This window comes from Pecten maximus, chromosome 10, assembly GCF_902652985.1.
Source record: "Pecten maximus chromosome 10, xPecMax1.1, whole genome shotgun sequence".
NCBI classification, from domain to species: domain Eukaryota; kingdom Metazoa; phylum Mollusca; class Bivalvia; order Pectinida; family Pectinidae; genus Pecten; species Pecten maximus.
In genome coordinates, this window is record NC_047024.1 from 17,924,645 (window position 1) to 17,946,739 (window position 22,095).

General features: G+C 37.0%; 2 protein-coding genes across 8 annotated transcripts in view; both read left to right on the forward strand.

The window, feature by feature from the left end:
- Nucleotides 1-3,220: 3,220 nt before the first annotated feature.
- Nucleotides 3,221-22,095, forward strand: part of LOC117335476 (serine-rich adhesin for platelets-like) — a 34,384-nt gene continuing 15,509 nt past the window's right edge. For 6 of the 7 annotated variants that reach the window (XM_033895494.1, XM_033895495.1, XM_033895497.1 and 3 more), the window contains exons 1-4: nt 3,221-3,677; nt 19,423-20,456; nt 20,748-20,932; nt 21,452-21,623. In XM_033895494.1, coding sequence (XP_033751385.1) covers nt 19,748-20,456; nt 20,748-20,932; nt 21,452-21,623 — 1,066 coding nt within the window. In that variant the 5' untranslated portion in view covers nt 3,221-3,677; nt 19,423-19,747. The remainder of the gene's footprint in view (nt 3,678-19,422; nt 20,457-20,747; nt 20,933-21,451; nt 21,624-22,095) is intronic. The other variant, XM_033895500.1, reaches the window with a different exon arrangement.
- LOC117336554 (serine-rich adhesin for platelets-like) lies at nt 3,593-19,531 on the forward strand. The gene is made up of 4 exons (XM_033897165.1): nt 3,593-3,677; nt 6,457-6,849; nt 16,935-19,275; nt 19,423-19,531. The coding sequence occupies exons 1-4, from the start codon at nt 3,593-3,595 to the stop codon at nt 19,529-19,531; spliced, it is 2,928 nt and encodes a 975-aa protein (XP_033753056.1).

Sequence of the window (22,095 nt, forward strand, 5' to 3'; positions counted from 1 at the left end):
CCTGCCCCCCACCCCCACCTCCACCCCCCGAAAAAATTGAAATATATAAAGCTCTGTGGTGCATTCTAGTGCATCATACCCCTTCCCACAAATTAGAGATTTACAAATCAAAACCTTTTGAAGTTTTTTCCTTTAAACCTTTTTTTTAAAAACAAAATCGTTGTGATCACCATCAGCTGAGTCTTGGAGGAGGGGTAGGGGGGATAGAGAGGACACATTTTATTAAGTCTAAACACACTCACCGATTGATATAAAATCACTCCATAGAAATCTAGCGAATATCTGCATAAACTAGTCACATAATTACAATGTTCGTCGTTCATATCACTAGTATGACACAAATGGACAAAGTCTATTGTTTTTAGCAAGATTTCTGTATTTTCCCTTTCGATCTCCAAATCACGTGCTGACATTCTAAGTTTTGCAACGGGGATTGGAATAATTAGTGTGTACGGACCCCCCTCCCCCCTACCCTCATCTCGTGTGCCTACAATACCTAACCATGCTGACGACTGTCAGATAGGGATGGGTTGGTCCTGTGCTTCTCATACTAATTCTCAAGTAATTAATGAGCAATGAAACATCATAAATTGCTACCTCCCGAAAAAAGGACTTCTCATCGAACGTCAGACGTACGCTTGAATGCAAGTCCTAAGAGTTATCCCCCCTGCGAGCGCTGGAGTCATGCTGGTCAAAACGACAGAACAACGTAATGAATTATTGAGGGGAGATAACTCTCTTTGTGTGATAAAAAGAAAAGACATCAAAATTGTTTTATTTTCATTTTCAATGGTAAGGTAATATTTCTATTCCTCTAAAGAAATATTTATCATAAAATACCCGGCACTACAAGAAAGGTTACATGATTTCATTTATGTTAGATGTTAGCTGCAGTGACAATACATATGTATATAAACATAGATGTTGCTTTTTTCGGGTTGTAGTATTATGAACCAAAATAGGTACATGTATACAAACCTTACATTAATGTTAAAAAACAACATAATGTAAACAACTCGAATAGGAATGCAGTTGACTGCTTAGATGATTTTAGAATTTGAAAAGAAACAACAGCAACACAAATAAATAAATGAATAGATAAATAAAAGGCAAGATGAGCACATCATATACAACTACTGTGTGCAGAAAATGAAAGGAATTATCTAAAGTGTATGACATCATCATCATCGTCGTCGTCGTCGTCATCATCGTCATCATCATCATCATCATCATCATCATCATCATCATCATCATCATCATCACCACCACCACCACCATCATCATCAACAGCAACCTGTAGGTATTACGTTTACATAAACTTTATCGATAAATAAATGTTCATGTTTTACGTCACTCGAGCTTTATTAGCCTCAAATATATATCTAGCAAGTTTACGAAGAAAATCACTAATGTCATGAACACTTAGTAACTGTATACGTTGATACATGGAAGGATTTCGCCAGCAATATGGTTTTATGCATTTTACTCTCAGAATATGGTAATTCCTGTATTACAAAATAAAATGGTACTCGTCATATATAACTAAATTGCAGCACATACAGGGTCTTTGTTCTCTCGTTGTATTATTTTATCTACCAGTCTCAATAGCTATAAATTATTTGCAGAAACGCGAAGATTCGATAAACAGATTCAGTATTTTTCAGGAAAAAAACTTTGTCAAATAGTATTGAAGGGTATGTTGGTTTACTTCGCCCTACACATTTACATTGTAGGTGAGGCCACTAATAACTCTAATAAATTTATAATATAGCTATAGTGATCAGGGCCCTGTTGTTCAAAAGGTTATTAGGCTAATCACATTTCAACAACATTTTTCAAATCCTGATATAAAAAATTCTGGTAGAACTAGCTTGTCAAAACTTTTTTTGAAATTCTGTAATTCTTAATTCTCTTCCAAATGGCATAATTTAAAGATGATATACTCACAGGTTTTGCAACAAATGAGAAATGAAATTTTCACTAATCAAGTGATTATGCTAATCACCTTTTGAACAACTGGGCCCAGGAAGCAATATCGATACGATTGAAGGGACGGAATAGGCTTTGGAAAAAATGCTATACGGTCCTTTTCCTTTGCTCGAATTAAAATAATCTTCTGTTTTTGATTTTCTTTATCTTTGGCGTACATGTAGTTGAAATACATGTACTTGCATTTAGTGAAAATATGTGCGTGGGCGAACTCTGATATAACGTATATACAAGAATTCAACTTTTAGATAAGATATTTTAAAAACTTGAATTCTTCTTTAACGAATAGATACTCATATTTATCAATGTTTTCCCCTAAAACATTAGCATTAGTCTGAGTTTACTCCTATCGCCAACTTAACATGGTTGTATACCACGGTAAGGATTTATAAAGGGTTAATGTTTATATAATTAAATGTAAACAGTGATTATACTCTAGTATTTAAGATATCTTATGCTTCTGCGAGTTTCAATAACGGACCACTAAACTCTCCACCAGGGCGACTTACTGACTGTCCCGAAAACACGCGTTCGTCCTCTCAAGAGAAATGATATCTACAGCTGAATCGATGATCACTATCTAGACTATACTCCAAAAACTTAGTATGTGGGGTACTTTGGAAAATCAATCCCGTTTGATCATTTTCTAAGAAGATTCTCCAAAATACACATTTTTAGCTGCTGTTTCGCTATAATGTGAACATTATAAAAAGTATTTTAATCGTAGCAAATGCTACTGTAGTCTTATTTTATAAATCGATTAGTCGTCAATTTGTACATATAGATATTAAATATATTTGTATCTATGAAATATTAAATTCACTAAAATTTCAAAATTTTACCAGGATTAACTTTTGCCATACAGAATTTAGTGGTTCTATATCTTTGTATATATAGCGTTTTTATTTATTTATTTTTATTGGGTATAAAAATGTATATTTGTTTTGTTTTTAAAATAAAAATGAAAACAATTCTGAAAAATAGAAATAATTATATCTAGGTGGTTGATAAATATCGGAATCAATTAACATGTCTGAGCCGGTAGATCATTGAACCGATGTATTCTCGTTTCTTTATCACGCCTGTGTCTTAGTAACACAAGAATCCTTCACCTTATACCGCTTTTACCTGTGCCATCGATCACTGTAAGCGCATTACCACTCGCAGGTGAGAATTTTACCATACAGAGTTACCTCCCTCGAGAGCGGTTTTACACATAAAGGTTCATTCTTACCTTACCTCCGTGTAAACAAAGCGATCGTCGCGAGCTCGTCCGTAGCTGTCAGTTACGAATATGGAGGCTAGCACGTGCCTGTGTTATCTTAATGGTCCATCCTCCGTGACCAGATTAGCATAGGGAATCTACCCGAAATTACTCAGCTTTAAAACCACTGAAAGAATCCCGGATGAAAACATGTGCTATATTATAACCGACGTACACACTATTACAACAGGTCTACACTTGTGGAAATGGAGGGATTATCGAAACTTCGACAGTGCAGGTCGATGATGTTTTCGATTTTAGCGAGAAATGTTTAGTTTAATTAATGTGTAAAATATGACGTTTTCATTTGTGACCGGTCGGAGGTATTTGAGACGAAACATGGATTCCTGGCTCGCTGTATTTGTCCTTATGCAGCTGTTACCTGCTGGGATTAATGCCCAGTCAAGCGGCACGAACTTCACAGGTGAGTGTACAGTCCTGAAGTGTCCTTGTGTATTTCTTACTACTGTATGTAAATAAGTATTCTAACTTAGGATAGTAAATGATCCAATCTTGATATTTCAAAATTCTTTACATTAGAAAAGAGGCCGCTACGTGTTGTCCTCCCAGTTCTAAATCTAACCCGACCAGCTTATCTATCTAACGGTAGATATTGACCGGCATTGCATGGCACATTTAAATCGCAACGATCTGCAATATTTCGTTTAGAATATCCTTATAATGATAATTTTTGAACGAACATTTATGAATAAGAACAAACATCCAAGACTTGGCCTACAATTACTAATATATATATCTAGTGTCGTATAATTTTGAGGATGGCTGGTATGCGTAACGGTTTAAAATAGTTCACGACAGTTATTATGTTTGTAAAGAAATACACTTGTTTACAAAAGAAGTTTTGGTTATAAGATGATACCTGAGGGGATGTTGGGGTGGAGGGGGGGTTAATAAGGCCTTGAGTTGTCTCTGTAATAAATAGAAAAAAAATACTGAAATTGCAAGGTCAATTCAATTATCTTAAGTTAATTGAGTTTCCGAGACCCGTTTTATATACTAAATGTTAGCTCTTCGATCAAAGAGAAAAAATACAATAATTCGTATCATAGAATGTCTTTATACATGTACGTGTGTAAATGTTTGCCTGAATTTAATTGTTTTATTTTCAAATTTGATAAGGGCGTACGTGATCCTAACTAAGATAGGTGACGACCTTATTAACAATATTTTTAGTGTTACAAATATTGTCCATTTGTACCCGACTACAGTACATTGACCAGAAAACTATTTGATATACATACATCTACAAGTTTTCTTTGATCAAACACACTTCCAGCTCTGAATTAGTTTAAACTGTGTTTTATTTGTCAATTTCCAATTAACAATATATATACAACATATAAATGATACAAAAAGGAATCAGAAACAAGTGTCAAGACACCTGATCTGACACCTATATATGTATAGGTTGACGTAAAAATACATTGTCAATAAAACAAACTATTCAAAAACTTAAACATTATTTCTAAATCTAATGATACATAAATAAAGGGTAGCAATAAAACAATCGAAATAGAAAACGTAAAACAACACAATGCAAAACAAATTTTATTTAGAAAGTGTCAAGAAAGAAAACATAAACGTACAAATTTCTGTCATAACAATATTTGTTATCTGAGTCAATTACTGGAGGGCGTGTTCGATAACACTGTTTGGCCAACATGTGATGCACCCATACATATTGTAACACATATCGACGTAATATCACAGATGGTCTTCCCACACAAACACAACTTTCTGTGACAGTCATACCGTACGTACTAGCTCAGGCCCATTGACGTCTTAACCCAGGATCAGTTATTCAAAAATTCTTGTCAGATTTACAAAATTTGAAATAATTTTTCCGCCTTTTTCTTATGTCCCCGTTTTCTTCAAATATAAGCAAAATAATAGAGTACTGTCTATTTGTTAATGATACATAAAAAGTAATTAAATTCAAATTTTATTTAAAATTTGAAAATTGTTACAAAATAGTGATTTAAAAAAAAAGGAATGAGGAAAAAAATTGAAAACTAACCAGGCATGAAAAAACAAACCCCAGAAAATCTACCCTTGTGTGTCGTAAACACAGAAACTTCCCCAGAAAATAAGGTGTAAATTATTCATATCCAATCAGCTTCGGACATAGTAATGTTGAGGCTACATGGCGTAGTCTACCCGACATTTACAAGAAATGTTTCTCTGCCGGTCTGATTTCATTACTGTGGATTCTTTTGGGACTTCATGTACCTCGGTCTGAATTTTCAGACATACGCGCTTCATCGTACAGCTCATTATTACTGTACGTAATTAGAATTTCACTATCCATATAAAGAGTTCCAGGGTCATGTAACCTTGGTAACCCAACTGTACTTGGTTTGCCTTAAAGTCGAAATAGACCTTTATGTAATGTTAAGCTGATGGAATTCCAGAAGGGACTATTGGTTTGCATTCCGTCTGCGTGCAAGTCTGTCAGTCATATTTTTCGAGTAAAACACGTGCTTTATCCGACAAGCTCAATTCTAGGAGTACCTCGTGATAGCACGGTATATTCAGAGTTACCGCCCTTTGTTAAAGCCACCGGCCTTATATAGAGCGTGTGTATCTCGTGGGAGCACGGTATATTAAGAGTTTTCGCCCTTTTAAAGTCACCGGCCTAATATAGAACGTGTGTACCTCGTACTATTTCATTGATATGACACTTTAAAGTAGGTCATGGGTGACCGGACATCAACTGGCCCAGTTATTAAAATTTCCAATATAAATTGTTGTGTTCAAGTGGATACTAATGCCAAATAATACGGACTAAAGAAGGTCGATATGTAGACATATGCATTTGGTAAATAAGGATATAACATTATATGGCTTTACGGTGACAAAATATTTAAACTGGACTGAAATGCTGAGTTTTTATATTTGTAAACGACCGTGGTATGTTGGGTGACGTTTTAACACGACGCTGAAGATCTGTAAACAGAAATGAAGTGTACGTACCTCAGAGATATGTCCGTCTGATTTATGTTTCAGATATATAACATGGAAAGCATGATAAGGAGAATCTCAGTGCAATTGAACCATTTCTAGTCTTGGTATTTACAACATAATATTTGGCCCGCGTTGTGTTACTAATATCTGAAACTCTTCCTTCATTGTCAGATGAAGATTCCTCAAATAAGTGATGACTAGTTGACTCACGTCTCTAGCTCGAGTTGGTAAGCCCACGTCTCTAGCTCGAGTTGGTAAGCCCACGTCTCTAGCTCTAGCTCGAGTTGGTAAGCCCACGTCTCTAGCTCGAGTTGGTAAGCCCACGTCTCTAGCTCGAGTTGGTAAGCCCACGCCTCTAGCTCGAGTTGGTAAGCCCACGCCTCTAGCTCGAGTTGGTAAGCCCACGCCTCTAGCTCGAGTTGGTAAGCCCACGTCTCTAGCTCGAGTTGGTAAGCCCACGTCTCTAGCTCGAGTTGGTAAGCCCACGTCTCTAGCTCGAGTTGGTAAGCCCACGTCTCTAGCTCGAGTTGGTAAGCCCACGTCTCTAGCTCGAGTTGGTAAGCCCACGTCTCTAGCTCGAGTTGGTAAGCCCACGTCTCTAGCTCGAGTTGGTAAGCCCGATATGAAACGCGTCAGGAACCCTCTACCGATATCACCGTGTTACGTTCTCAATATGAGAACCGGGGCAGTGATAATGCAAATCGAACACAACTTCGTTTATGATACAATGAAGATAGCCTAACACGTCATATCTAGATGGAGTACTAGTAAGTGTCAGGAACCCATTTGTCCCACCTTCTCTGATACGTCAGAAGGGGAAAATGACGTCACAATTAAAACATCGTATAGCCTTGAAGTTTGATTAACATTATGTTAGTTGGTCACTTCCAGTGTCTATAAGTGGTCCCGTTTCTCTTTCACATACGTGTACTGCTTGAGTCCGGTGGCGCTGGAGCCTTAACATTGAATCCCATGGGACCGAGTGAATAATGCATGTCCCAGGTAGAATATAGAACGACCAGAGGGGCAGCCATGTTAGAGTTGAGAGAATAAATAATTGATTTTTTGGCGTGAGGAGATGTGATTTCACACCGTAGGGCCAGATCCATGTTGAGTGATACGCAGACATCTGTTGCAGAAAGAACACAATCTGTTACGTCTTCCGGCATGTAAAAATCGAATAACAACAGTTAATAGCGATACAATCATTTTAGGTATTTTACCTGTTAATTCAGTACTCCGATGTGAAAGTAAACCCGCCAGAGTCTTTAAATAAAATCTAGGATGACCGGCCAGTTGTAACTGGAGGTGATATTTGGTTATAAGATCAGTCTATATTGCTAATGTCTGATCAACCCAATGAAATATCCACCCACTCAACTAGATTGTTATTGAACTCAGTCTGGTTAAAAACGGAAGTGAAAAAAAAAAAAAAATACTACACAAAAACCGCGGAAATATTCACCCGCACAAATAACAAAAAACGTAATATCATACAACCGCGGACAGAATCATCCGCACAAAATAAAATAAAAAAATAAACAGCAACAAACAGAGCACCGACATCAACAACCGCGGAAATATTTACCAACACAACCGCGGAAATAGACAAAAAGATCACAATCAACTTCACACGATTTTCCGGAAATGTAAATAAAGAATAAGGATGCATGTCACTCATTTTCATCGAGAAATAAGAGTGATTTCGAATTAAATATATATATATATATGCTATTAAAACTTAATCTTCATAAAAAAAGAAAAGAAAAGAAGAAGTAAAAAACAAAACAAAACAAACAAACAAAAACAACGAACAGACAAAAAAAAAAAAAACACAGCAAAAAAAAAAAAAAAAAAACCCCAACAAAATAACAAACAAACAAACATGCGGGCCAATGTTATGGTCCTACTTCAGCAAATACATGTACACGTATATTCTATCGAGAAAAAAAATAGTCCTATGAAATGGAGATCGCACAAGCGATTTACAGTGATGGTCGTAAGATATTCATTAGCAAAAAACGATGTAGCACCCGGATGTGGAAGAGGTTGCTTTAACCTGGACATCAAAGTGAGAAGAGTGAAAACTAGAGATCCAGGTGTCAGATAAGATAAATAAATAAATACATTCAATGTTCGTCTTCAGCAATCAATGGAGTCTTTCAAGAATAGTAGTCAGAGGATTAAATTGATACACATGTTTAAAACACAGGTGAAAACAAATTTCGGGTGCAAAATAGACCTAAATATTTTTATTTTGTTCGTGTCTATATATACGCAATCGCTCGAATGGAAGATCTATTCGCTGTTAGACACTTGTACATCCGACTCCTTTGGAAATTACTTAACACGAGCTAGTTCAACGAACAGATCCATCACACTGGAAGAACTTCTCTACTGTAAAGGTGGTAATAGTTCGAGTGTGGAATCAAATAACAGACACATTTCACCATCAGGGAAATCCATGGCATATATATAATGTCCCCGAAAACATGCCATTGGCTTTTAACATTTTGTTAAGAACCATGAAAATTTTAACCATAGGGAAACAACTGTACTAGTACATTGAACGTATCGACAACATCCGGGTACTTTGGTGGACTTTTATGGTTTATAATTAGTTCGTAATTTTATTTCCTGGGGAATGATTCGTCGAAACAAATTATGATAAAAATAGTTTCTTCATCCTGAGCTATAAATGTCAATGGTGTACAGTTTATATCGGTGATGGCAAACTAGCTAGCTTACAGACGTTTATACTAGTGTAAACTTTTTTTTCAATCCAGAAGACCAAGTTTCACTTACAATATTTTATGCTAAACTCGTGAATTATGAATTTAGTGATAACAATCAATGAAAAGCTTTGTGCATCAAGATGATCATATAATTTTACTTTAGATGTCTGACTTTGAAATCACGGAGATAAGCTGGTATAGAGGCATTAATGATTTTCCATGTACATAGCTATCACATACTGCTGTACTGTAGTAGTTTATAGCTATCACACACTGCTGTACGTTGTAGTTTATAGCTATCACACACTGCTGTACGTTGTAGTTTATAGCTACATTTATGTCCACAATTTTCTATTTTTGGAGTCCGGCCTATTCGTGATGTTCAGAGCAACACGTATTAAAAATTATGCAGAATATCTTCGATTTTGTTCCATTTGAATAATAGTTTGAGCTAATTTGCAATTTCGTTAAATGTATACAACTGATATATTTTCTCAAAAGTTTAAAACCGAAATTTTAAGCATATAACATTCGTTTTTTAAATAACTTTGATTCTACATAGACGCGAGCTACATAGGTACCCAAGGTAAATTTGCACATAACCCCATTATAGTCACGTGCACGTGACTGCGTTACTATCGCAACCATCACTTCATCAAAGGGAAACTTTCAACATGGCTACCAGATAAATTTCCGGTCATCTTTTACGGTAGGATATGACTTCGTGTTAAATGGACGCCGTGGAAGATAAGAGGTCCAAACAAGCCTATCATTTATCACTTGTGTGATTGGATATCTCAGAGTTGTCTCCCCTTTGTTTATCAGCTTAAGTCAATTCTTACCAATTACGTTTCTTCCTCAGTAAAACGACTATATATCAGCTGGCGCTGAAAATCTTTTTTTTTCATCAACAAAATCTGTTCTGAAATTCTATTGCTTTCAGTTTAGTGTATCTTTACCAACAATTAACCGTGTTACTTAGTCCCAGAATGCCGAGTTACGACCGATAGATCTAAAGAGCAGACAGAGGATATTCTCGTAACTATTTGCATGTGTTACGTAATGGGGTAGAGTTTCCTGTGAAGACGAGATGGCGGGAACGCTAGAGGAATGTGGTCGTTTTTCTGAGATGGGGTGATGGCTCAATTTTGTAAATCCAAACACCGCTTCATTCGCGACCCGTGCTGTTCCAGACGAGACTTGTGACGTATATAAGGTCGTGATTTTAGTGTTTAAACAAGTAACAGCAGTTTATCAATGAGTCACTGACAAATAAACAAAAGATTAATATACGCCTAGAATGGACTCACGTGTGTCTGTCTGCTATTTTACAATTTGTTTAGTAAAGTCGGCCCACTCGTCCATCGACCCATACTTTACGAGCCAACATCAGGTCAAAGCAATATTTTATCGAACACATAATAATATTGCCAGTTTGACAGATAACACGTTTTATTATATTTGTTTAATCTTCTACATTGATATTGCATCGTATCCATTACAACCTGCGCTATCCGACACCCTGTCTAACACGACAAGCCTGTTTTCGCGAGACAATTAACAGAAGGTAATGCTTTTAATTGTTTTTTTTTGGAATTAAAATACTATGAATTGATACCTCCCTGTTTTAACGCCATCCAACACGACGCTAAGATGACGTCATCTGATCGTGTTCGATACGAATTACATGTACCTCCAACCAAGTAACCGTTAATCTGTGTTAATGGTTTCCCAATGGATATATGAACCAGGGCAAAATATCTAAAGATGATATATATATATCATGACCTATATGGGGCCTTGTGGCACCGCGCTAAACTATTGTATTGGTTATAACACGCCACCAAGAAGCAGGTTAGATGAAAAAAAGCTATGTTGCAGTGGGACTGCATGTCGATTTAAAGAAACCCCTTATGTACAAGTGGACCGATGTTTCTTACATTACGGCCATGTTATGGGCTAAGTACAGGAAAACCTCTTTATACTGTCACCATTGTCAGGTAAAACCTTGTTATACTGCCATCATTGTCAAGTAAAACATCGTTATATTGTCACCATCGTCAGATAAAATATCGTTATACTGTTATCATTGTCAAGTAAAACCTCGTTGTACTGCCACCATTGTCGAGAAAATTCTGGTTATACTGTCACCATTGTCAAGTAAAAAAAGTCATAATACTACCTTGTCAAATAAATTCTTCCCACCAGTTATCACGTGAAACCTCGTTATACTGCCACAATTGTCGAGTGAAGTCTTTTGATACTGTTATCAAGTATAGTTTTCATTATACTGCCAACATGATGTTACCTTCAAGATACTGTTGGCGCTACACTAAAAAAGAGGTCTGTACAAAACGTGACGAAAAATTAATAATAAATAAAACACATTGGAATGTCCTGACGATGAATCTATAACGTAATTCTAGTGTGTGTTCTGATGGTTCTCCTATCTGTACTGAGCTGTAGGGAATTATCGTGTTTACCGTTTTTATAACATAGAAAAGGTACATTTATTGATATTTCTTCTCTTTTAAAACTCTTAATCAATCGATTGGCCGAGTGTCTAATTGATAAAAGAGAGTTTTGTGTATGATGACCTGGATTTAGAATAGTAAGCACGTGCCGTTAAGTCTCCCTGACAGTAAGATAGCATACGCCTTTAAGTCTTTTAATACGTTTTATTATTAAAGACCGATTTAAACATGGAAAAAAGATATTAAAACTGGTACGGGCCAACCCTGATAAGATGTCTCATTTTTGTTGAGTGTTTTGACAATCTTAATAACGTAATTTTCGACCAACTTCGGGTGTCATCAATATTACAAAATTAATTCATTTAAAGTGATTGAAAATGACACGGTGATCTTCGGTAAAAACGTATGTGTCCATTCAAGTGGTAAATTCTCTCTCAATATCATAAGCAATCCGAGAACAGACCTGAGCAATGCTAATGTGGATGCTTTATTCCTCATTAAATATAACAAAAGTTCATAATCTACGGATGTCAAAAAACACCAAATAAAATAGTTTACCGCACTGTCACTGGAATTAGAGTTAAATAACATAATATTTCTGTATATAAACACAACGATGATCCCGATGACGTTTAATTAATTAACTATACATCTCACAAGCGAATACATGTGTCACATTGAACCCCCCCCCCCCCCCAAAAAAAAAAAAAAAAAAAACATTCCTGTTAACAAAAAATAAAAATATATATACTTAGATTATCTTATAAAATTATGTAAGCTGATTGTAACAGCATTTTGTATTTCAGCATTTCTATCATATTTCGAATTATGAAAATAGTCTTGTCTTCATTGACATTGTTTAGCTAACTAAAAGCCAAAAATGTGAAAAAAATGGAAGTACATCATGTGCATGCATGTAAAAGTAATTACAACCTAATTGTGAGTGATATATATTCATGTTATATATAGTATACTTGTATATATTTTGAGATCGGACATGTTTATCTGCATCAAAACCCTATGTACTTCGATCGGTACTACATCTATATACAGAGTAGACCTCAGTATTATTAGCTGAGCAAACTCGTTTACGTATGTACCTATAATTAGATATACAGCCGATTTAAATTATGCACGGGTATACCTAATTAGGTAGCCCGATTCCTCAAAACTTTGTAAAGCAGATTTAAATTATGCACGTGTATATCTAAACACAGGGACATGGGGGTAAGTTAAAGTTTGCACTTCTTATCATGTACGTTAATCCACTTAGATATTAGCCCCCCCCCCCCCCCCCCCCAAAAAAAAACCGTCTCAAAATGTGCCATACACACAGGGGAAGGTCCAAATAATGTAGACTGTAACAAATTCTCAAGTCCCTGTGGATACAACTGTACAAGGTAATCTGATCAATGTCTAGTGTGTGTAGACTAATTTTAGGTGGACCCGTATACACAGGGACCTGACAATTTATTACAGTCTGTGTGTATTTGGATCTATCACAGCGTGTGTATCACATTAAATTAACATGCCGTAAACATGACACCAAACTTTGTCATAGACTTAGGTTGTGGATTTACAGCTGTTGTACATGTGATAAAGGAAAGCTAAGATATGTATTTGGAGGAGAGAGTGTGTAAGCTTAAAAATATAGGGAAGAACTTGGCCTACATTTAGAGAAGTAACACTATTTTCATATCTGACAAAACATCCAATATTCCCATTACTCCTGAATTGATACATGCACTTCCAATGTGGTCAAACAATCTACCAGCATACATCCTAACTCAGATATTTCAAAATATTTCTAAAACTTACAATATACAAAAGTCGCGAATGCTAGACAATGCTGTTCTCTTTCCTATGGCAACGACGTGTTCAACATTTCACTTTGAAGTCTTGCTTTGAGATCCAATGCTTGAAAGTTAAAACTATACGTCTAAATCTAGCAAAACTGTGTTTATTTATATAGTTAGACCGCATTGTGAACATCTCATCCCTCCCATTAAACAAAATATTCCCCTCCTTCCCCACTTTAATTGATAAACAATAATAAATCCAAATACTACTAAACATGTTTAAAAGTAAAATATCAAATCGAATAGTACTTGAAAGTTCTCCTGAGTTGCGAGATATTTTATTCTCATCAATACACGAATAAACTATTAGCCATTGTAACAATAGAATCAAGTTTCTTCTTAATTTTTTGCGTAAACATTTTCACAAGAATATTCATATATAAGATATATACGAATTCTGTAACTTGTTAATCAAAGGTACCATTGCATTCTAATATATTAGGAGTTTATGTGTGTGTACACCTATATCTATATCTATGTCAGTGACCTCTGGACGACCAGTCTATTATATCTAATTATAACTCATTTCATTGTAGTGGCGGTTTTCCTTTCAGCTTTGGAGCATTTGTATATAATCTTATTAGCCTACAACAGTATATTGTATGTTTACAACAAGTGTATATTCATTATTTATGTCGCACGAGCTCTACATGTATATACTGTATATCGAAATGACATGGTATCCTGTACTAACAAGTATACAATGTATATAATTACGAATGATATACTGTACATACAAAATACCACAGGGTATTGGAAACTGCACGCGGGTTTGGCTATAACGAGTCAATGCGACTTTGTTTCTGTAAATCATAACGGACTCTTTACAACTGAGTTTGTTTTTCCTAGCTTAAAAAAAGTCAAATTCTTGTTAAGATTAGCATACTTCTGTAAAACAATTTAATAGTTATGAATATGTATGGGTAAATCATTTCCCCCGCGATAAGGGTTTAGAGTCAATATTAACTAAACCCTCGCTTTACTGCCACCGTTCGTCTGGTCAATTATCATCGTTACATGGAGGGAGCATAATAAGGAAATGTTAATAGAAAATACGGAATACCGATACATATAAACATAATTATTGATGTACCTCGGTTTAGGTGTTGGTAGATGAAGGGCTGATGATATGTCAGATAGATAAACAAATAAATAAGATAGATAGATAAATAAATAAATAATAATAATAATTAAATAAATAAATAATTAAATAAATAAATAAACAGGCTTAATCCAAGATTGGTAAAAAATAATTTTTGCACGATACGGTAAAGTTTTATAAATAGAAAGTTGTCTATTGACTCGACCGGCATTTTAAAGTGATGTCGGTTCTCAAATAACAAATCTGCAAGATAATACACTGAAATTACATACTGTGTCTCCTGCAGACATTCGTTTCACATTATAAACATTTAAATGTACGACGCTATCTGATTTCTTAATTAGATTGAAACCGGCAATGAATAGGTAAGATATCACAGGGACTTGGAAAAACCACCCAATACACGGATTATATGTATTATAATATGTTGTACATTTGGACCGTTGGTGAATAATTTTTTTTCCAGTTCCCTATGGTAAAGCCAGTGTTAAAACCTTTCAATACTAACACAGATATATTAGTCTTTAGCCAACGTATTGAATATATGCACGGTGATGGCAGAGAAACTATTAACTTTCTGTATGTCAGCAAAACCTGTCTACACTGGACACCACATGTACAGCGACCTAATATTTATCCATAATAGAAAGGTTTTAAAATAACAATAAACCAGAACTGTATCGAGGTCAAACTGCACACATTATGATGTGGAACCTCGCTGTCTGTATGATTGTTTGGATTACTGAATATTCGGTTTAGGCAGGTAGTTTGGATCACTGAGTATTCGGTTTAGTCAGGTCGTTCGAATTACTGAATATTCGGTTTAGACAGGTAGTTTGGATTACTGAATATTCGGTTTAGACAAGTCGTTTGAATGACTAAATATTCGGTTTAGACAGGTTGTTTGGATTACTGAATATTCGGTTAAGACAGGTCGTTCGAATTACTGAATATTCGGTTTAGACAGGTAGTTTGGATTACTGAATATTCGGTTTAGACAAGTCGTTTGAATGACTAAATATTCGGTTTAGACAGGTAGTTTGAATGACTAAATATTCGGTTTAGACAGATCGTTTGAATGACTAAATATTCGGTTTAGACAGATCGTTCGAATTACTGAATATTCGGTTTAGACAGGTAGTTTGGATTACTGAATATAAAATATTCGGTTTAGACATGTAGTTTGGATTACTGAGTATTCGGTTTAGACAGGTAGTTTGGATTACTGAATATTCGGTTTAGACAGGTCGTTCGAATTACTGAATATTCGGTTTAGACAGGTCGTTTAGATTACTTCAATATTCGATTTTGACAAGTAATACTAGAAAGTACTTTGCCAGCTGAAGATCTACACATATTGTTTAACTACAATTGATTTAGGAACACAATCAGATTAAAGCGTCTGTTTGTCTGTGGCCCTTTGAACGAAATTGTCTTGTATGACAATTTTCACTTTATTTTGTTGTTGTTGGAGTTATTACCCTTCTTTTCAATTTTATGCCATGTTCATCCCGGAACTGAGAAATCAGCGTTCTCATAAAATACCCAAGATTATTTTGGTTTTATATTGGCAGAAATATTTTAGAATAAAAGTATCTGTTTTATCATAGACATAATAAATATTAAAATCAAATGTCCAATAGCTATAGTACTGTCTATTCCATCTACATGCGAATCTGATCACCCCATCTGGTCCACGATACACCCAACCTTTGAATAATTCCATTGTGTTCATATGTAAGACAAATCCCCGATACATGGACAGGTTATGTTTAGCCCGGGTTGACAAATTGATAATTTGAGACATGTCAGAAGAGGTATGGTTGTGTTATACGATTGTCTTTATTTGTAACAGCTGTTATCGGTCAGTTGTAATTTGTTACACGCGTGGGGATAAACAATGTGTCGCTCGATTTTGCTAATTAGAAAGTGTGACGTAGGTACATGCATATTCATAAGATTTGTCGCTTTACCAGAGAACAGACGAGTCCAGAGAGATCAAACAACCGCTACTTTTATCATTTAAAAATGTAACTCAACTGCGTTTCGTTTCTTAATATTTAAAAAATAAAAACAAAAACAAAAAATAAAAAACAAAAAACGTTAATTATATATGGGTATATTATGTTGCTACAAGTTGACCAAGTGAAATAATTTACATTGATGTTAAATAAGATGGCTTCGGTCAACATGATCTCTTTTGACTTCATCTGTCATTCTGTACGTCACTAATTTTTTGCGAGTTTTTATTTTCGCTAATCTGCTGATGAAAACGTATCAGCAAAGTTGTTTATTTTTATATTTAACAATATCAGTATGCGACCGATAGCATAAATGTAGTTATCAATACCATTATATCATATCTCTGAAAACATATATATAGATTTTTCGATATTAACAATTTTTCTAAATTGGATAACGGGAAAAAATAAAGCTAGAAAAATTGAAGTGACTTACAGTATGCTATTTGAATTATTCATGCGTGTGCTGACTATATTGTGTGTTTCCACATCTTTCTCTTCTCAGCCTCCGCAACATCCGACCACTCAACACTAACATTTGGTGAACAGACTTTAACCCCGTCTCCTCTCCTTACGAGTGGTATGGCTATAGCGAGTGTGCCAGCTTCCTCCCCCGTAGTTAGTGTAGACAGTGGAGTGAATAGTCAAACTATAACCGGAACTCTATCATCCACTGTAAACATTGTTAATCAAGAAGTTTCGTCAACTGTATCCAACGAAGGAAGTCAGAATTCTACCAGTGGCCAAAAGCTTTCTTCGACCGTAAACAGTGTAGGAGCAAGCAGTACTCAAGCTAATAATCAATTTGTGTCATCCACATCAAGTCATCACACCGGAAGTAGTAATACGGGCGATACAAATATCATATCTGCAGCTCTGGGAGATTCCATGGCCATGATGTCAGCGAGTTCAGGAAGTGACGTCATCGTATCGGCAGCATCCTCTGTGTTTGTGGCTACCGCTCCAACGACGACCATCTTTGTTTCATCCAGTGTTTATGAAACACCAAACCCTGTGGCGCCGTCACCGTCCAGTGTCAATGACGGACCTAGTTTTACCGAGTCTACCGCTTTCACCAGTCCGTCACTTTCTAGCAGCCAGATGGCTGAATCATCTATGATAACGTTTAAGTCAAGCTTTAGTGAAGTTAAATCCAATGCTATTCTCACCAGTAGTACACAAGTTATGATGAATTCAGTCACACCAACGGTTAGTACAGTTTATCCAGTATCATCGGCATCTCATACTCCGGCTTTAAGCTCTTCCATCCAAGAATCACATCTACCGACAAAAGTGTCGTCAGAGCACTTCACCAGCTCCTTCATTCAAAGCTCTGCTACTGTTCCATTGCATACGAGTAAAGCCGATACTGTCCTGACGTCAGTTCCGATCATGTCGGATGTTACTTCTAGTTTATTTGTAGCAAACAGTTTGACTTATATGCCATCACCCTCATTTATCGTACAGAGTTCATCCCCAATCGTCAGTCAAGCGGTAGCTTCATCTGATGCTTTAAAATCATATTCCTCAATGTTAGATATGACGTCAAATTCTGTTGTTGCTTCTCAGACTCCGTCGATGACGATAAGTCCAACAAAAGCATCTTCTATTGTTCAGTCTAACTTCCCAACCACAATACCAATTGTCATAGATATAAGTTCACAAATGTCTGCTCTATCAAGTAACTTGTTCTCGCTGAATATGTCAAGTTACGTTGGCTCAAGTCAGTCAATTACATCTCCCGTTTTGCCCCCATCAGTTCTAACATCAGAGTCGACAATGGTTAGTCTACCTGTTACATCGACTGTAGCATTAGATATGGCGTCCACCACGACCGCAACATCGGTAACAGTACCATTGTCGGCTCTCCCATCAACGCCGGATATGTCTGTTGACTTATCCAGTTTCATGTCCAGTTTGAATGTTAGTGCACAATTGCCACCAGGTACCGCCGTATCAGCTTCATACAGTCTGCCGTCGCCATTTTCTCCATCTGTTATAAGAACTTCTTCATATTTGAACTCGTCGGTGTTTGTACCTCCCACCAACGTCACTGCTTCACAATCGGCGTCTTTGCTTAGTACAGTTACACCTCTCATGACGTCAGTGATGACGGGTCTTATCTCAGCGTCAGGTAGTGTAGGAAGTAGCGGTTCCATGATGACGTCAACGGGACCTTTGAATGCTACTGGAGAATCTTCCTACATGTCTTCAATGTTGTCGTCATCATACGTGTCATCTGTTAACCTAGACATGAGTACAATGTCGCCAACTCTAACTAGTCAGGTGTTTACTCCGAGTTTGTATCCAACATCAACACCTGTAATGTCGCAACCATCTCCGAGCATCTCTCTGCCTATTATGCCGACAGAAAGCAGTATGAACATGAGCTCCGTATATCCTTCTATTCGGTCGTCTTCAAATGTCAGCTTCCATTCTTCAAGACCAATATCCCCTAGTTCTGCAGGCATGCCACTGACGTTCCTACCTAGCTCTGTAATATCTACCGGAAGTGTGTCATCAATGGTCTCTAGTGCCTTTATGAGGACTGTTTCCCCTGCATCTGACTATAACATTGCATCAACATTGACTATTTCACCTTATAGCTTTTCTAGTGTGTCACCAAGTACTAACATAACGCCTATGCCTCTGCCTTCTACTAATGAAACTGGGTCGACGTCGACCACTGCAAGCAGTGTGATTACCCCGAGCTTTGCATATAGTACTGACATAACCCCTTCCACAACATCAACACCCTTGCTAGTGTCACCAACACCTCACAGTGCAATGATTAATCTCACACAAAGCGTGTCTATATTAACCGGAACTGTAATAACATCTGCACCGTATTACACGACTTCTGTTGAATGCAAGCCTCAGTACTAACTCCATGAGTGCTACGACGGCAATAACAAGTCGTTACAGTGTGATCATGACTTTAATAACTGTCGAAACATCGTCAGCTTTGAATAGTAGTGTGTTATTGCCTACAGCGGTACCGACGTCATCAGTGATACACCCGACGCTATCATCGACACATCCGACGCTATCAACGATATACTTAACGCCTTCAGCGACACATTCCGACGCCTTCGGCGATAAATCCGTCGCCTACATCGATACATTCGTCGCCTACAGGGGTACAGCCTTCGACTTCCACACAAGCACTGCCAAGCATAAATTCGTCAACCTCAGTGACGTCTTCTTCGGCAATGACGAATGCCACCAGTGCCCTTGCTCCAGGCAGCACTAGTGAAGTGACGCCATCGATGACGTCGAGGATGATTCCAGAGAGTACACTCGTCCTCAGTGTCTTCAATGACTCCGACTATGTCTAATCAGACTCCTTCACCTTCCTCATCATTGCCACTAGTTACTGAACCAACGATAAGCACCACCTTTACATCATCACCGCCTGTTGGTATATCAACACGTATGACCTCAGCTTCTATTAATGTGACTTCGACATCAAAGCATTTAAGTCCATCCGAAACTTTACCATCAGTCTTGCCAACCTCAAGTGATCTTTCCTCATCAAATACTACCGCAATGTTATCCCAAACAAGTGCGCTTCTGATGTCATCATCTGTGACCTCATTGTTAATTAATGCAACATCAACTACGTCACCGACAACTATGACGTCATTATCCAATCAGACTGTGTCTTCTGCTGTTACTATACCGACCACTTCTGACGTCACAACTCCGACAACAGTTAGTGTCACGCCGACACCAGCGTTAAATGTCACTTTGCAGCCTTCAATATCAACGACGCCATCTACAGTGGAGAATATTACATCATCCAGTATGACGTTAGACAACGTGACTTCAGTGAACGCGACCACAACTGTGTCTATGAATGTTAGCAGTATAATGCCGACCAATGCCACAGATACGATGTCTACGTCAGTGGCTCCAGTGACGACAACCACTGCTCCTACCACCACAAAAACGACGACCACCGCCGCCACCACGGAACCTCCCTCAACCACCAATTCATTCATGGTCACCTTCTGGACGGTTACGGGTAAGTCAGTCCAAATACACATTCACTTAGTAGGAGTTTGACTAAGAATGTCATTTCCCGGATGAATTGTTCGATTTAATATTGTTGTATTGGGGAGAGAAATCTTTGTTGTAATGCATTGTTCGTTTCTTTTTACGTTCAAGGGGAAGGAACCTGAAGTCTATTTTTTTGCTTTAAAACCATAACGCTTGTTGAGGTATCAAAACTTGACATTTTTTGGAAAACATATACCAATAGACCTAAAACCTATGGAAATATCTCACATCTGTATGTAATTCTCTCCAACCTCAGACATTAAAGTCCCTGTAGCGACAAATGTGAGTGGGGACGACTTTGTGAACAGAATGGAAACGGGACTGGCGAAGCTATACGTCACAGCCTACTCAAGGAAACGTGACATCGACGCTGGTTCCTTCGACAGTCGCAAGAGAAAGAGGAGAAGACGGGCGGTTACCGAGGGCGATATAACGATAACGGTATGTGTTACTGGTATACTGTACTTTTTGTTATTAGCAAACAGAAGTGCTATCTTAGGATTGTTATGACAAGGTCAAGTCGCACGCAGTTATGGTAACGTTATCATTTGTTATGGTTGATTTTATATTTATCTACAAAATCCAGAACATTAAAAGTTCAGTTTTCAACACTATTCGAGGTCTTTTGTATGAACGCATGAACCCTTGTAAACTGAAGAAACTGATGTCTGTTAGTTTTGTGTAGACAGGTGGCCATTACATGTCAAACTTCGAGACAAGTCGGCTACATCGCATTAAGAGATTATATTCATATGCTGGTGTTTCGAGCACTATTTAGAGATTATATTCATATGCTGGTGTTCCGAGCACCATTTAGAGATTAGATTTGAATGCTTGTATTTCGAAAACCATTTCCCGTCAATTTTGAAAATAACACGTGTATGCCTGTGATAATCCCGAGAAATATGACATATCATGAGATTTTTGTTTTTATCCCGACTGTTACCCCGTTTCGAACAGATGCAAGACGTGAAACGTGACCAGACTGACCCAGAGTCGGTATCCATGATCTACACTGTAGAGAAAGCAGAACAGCCTGTTCCATCGGCAGCAAACGCCGAAACAATAAACTTGGTCAGCGACCAGGAAATGGCAATCCAACTACAATATATAGTGACAAAGAAGGCAAAGCGTAAGTTGCAATAACATAGTATTATTATTCTTGACAAGAAGTCTAGAAAACTTGAAGTCTAGAATTGTCGACTGTATGATGTTCGATGAATTTTAGTTCAGATTAGTGCGTTTGTAATGAATGAGATGAACCTGAAACATGTAAACGTGTATATTGATTTTTAGAAAAGAGCAAAGATTATAGGCAAAGTTATGACTATTAGTAAACAGACATATCCTATGATCGATCGAAGCAATATCAAACATACCTGGTTTCCCTACCTCCGCGTTGAGATATGAAATACATGCGTTTGAAGAAAAAACGCCTGCGGTTTTATCGTTTGATGAACAAAAATGCAAATTGATATGCAAATTTATTTTTTTCGAAAATCTTTTGAAGAACAAGCATAAAACACATTGAGCAAGCCACATGATTATTCCAAAGTAATTTAGAACTCCAAGGTTTACATCAGCTGGTGTCATCAAACCGGGTA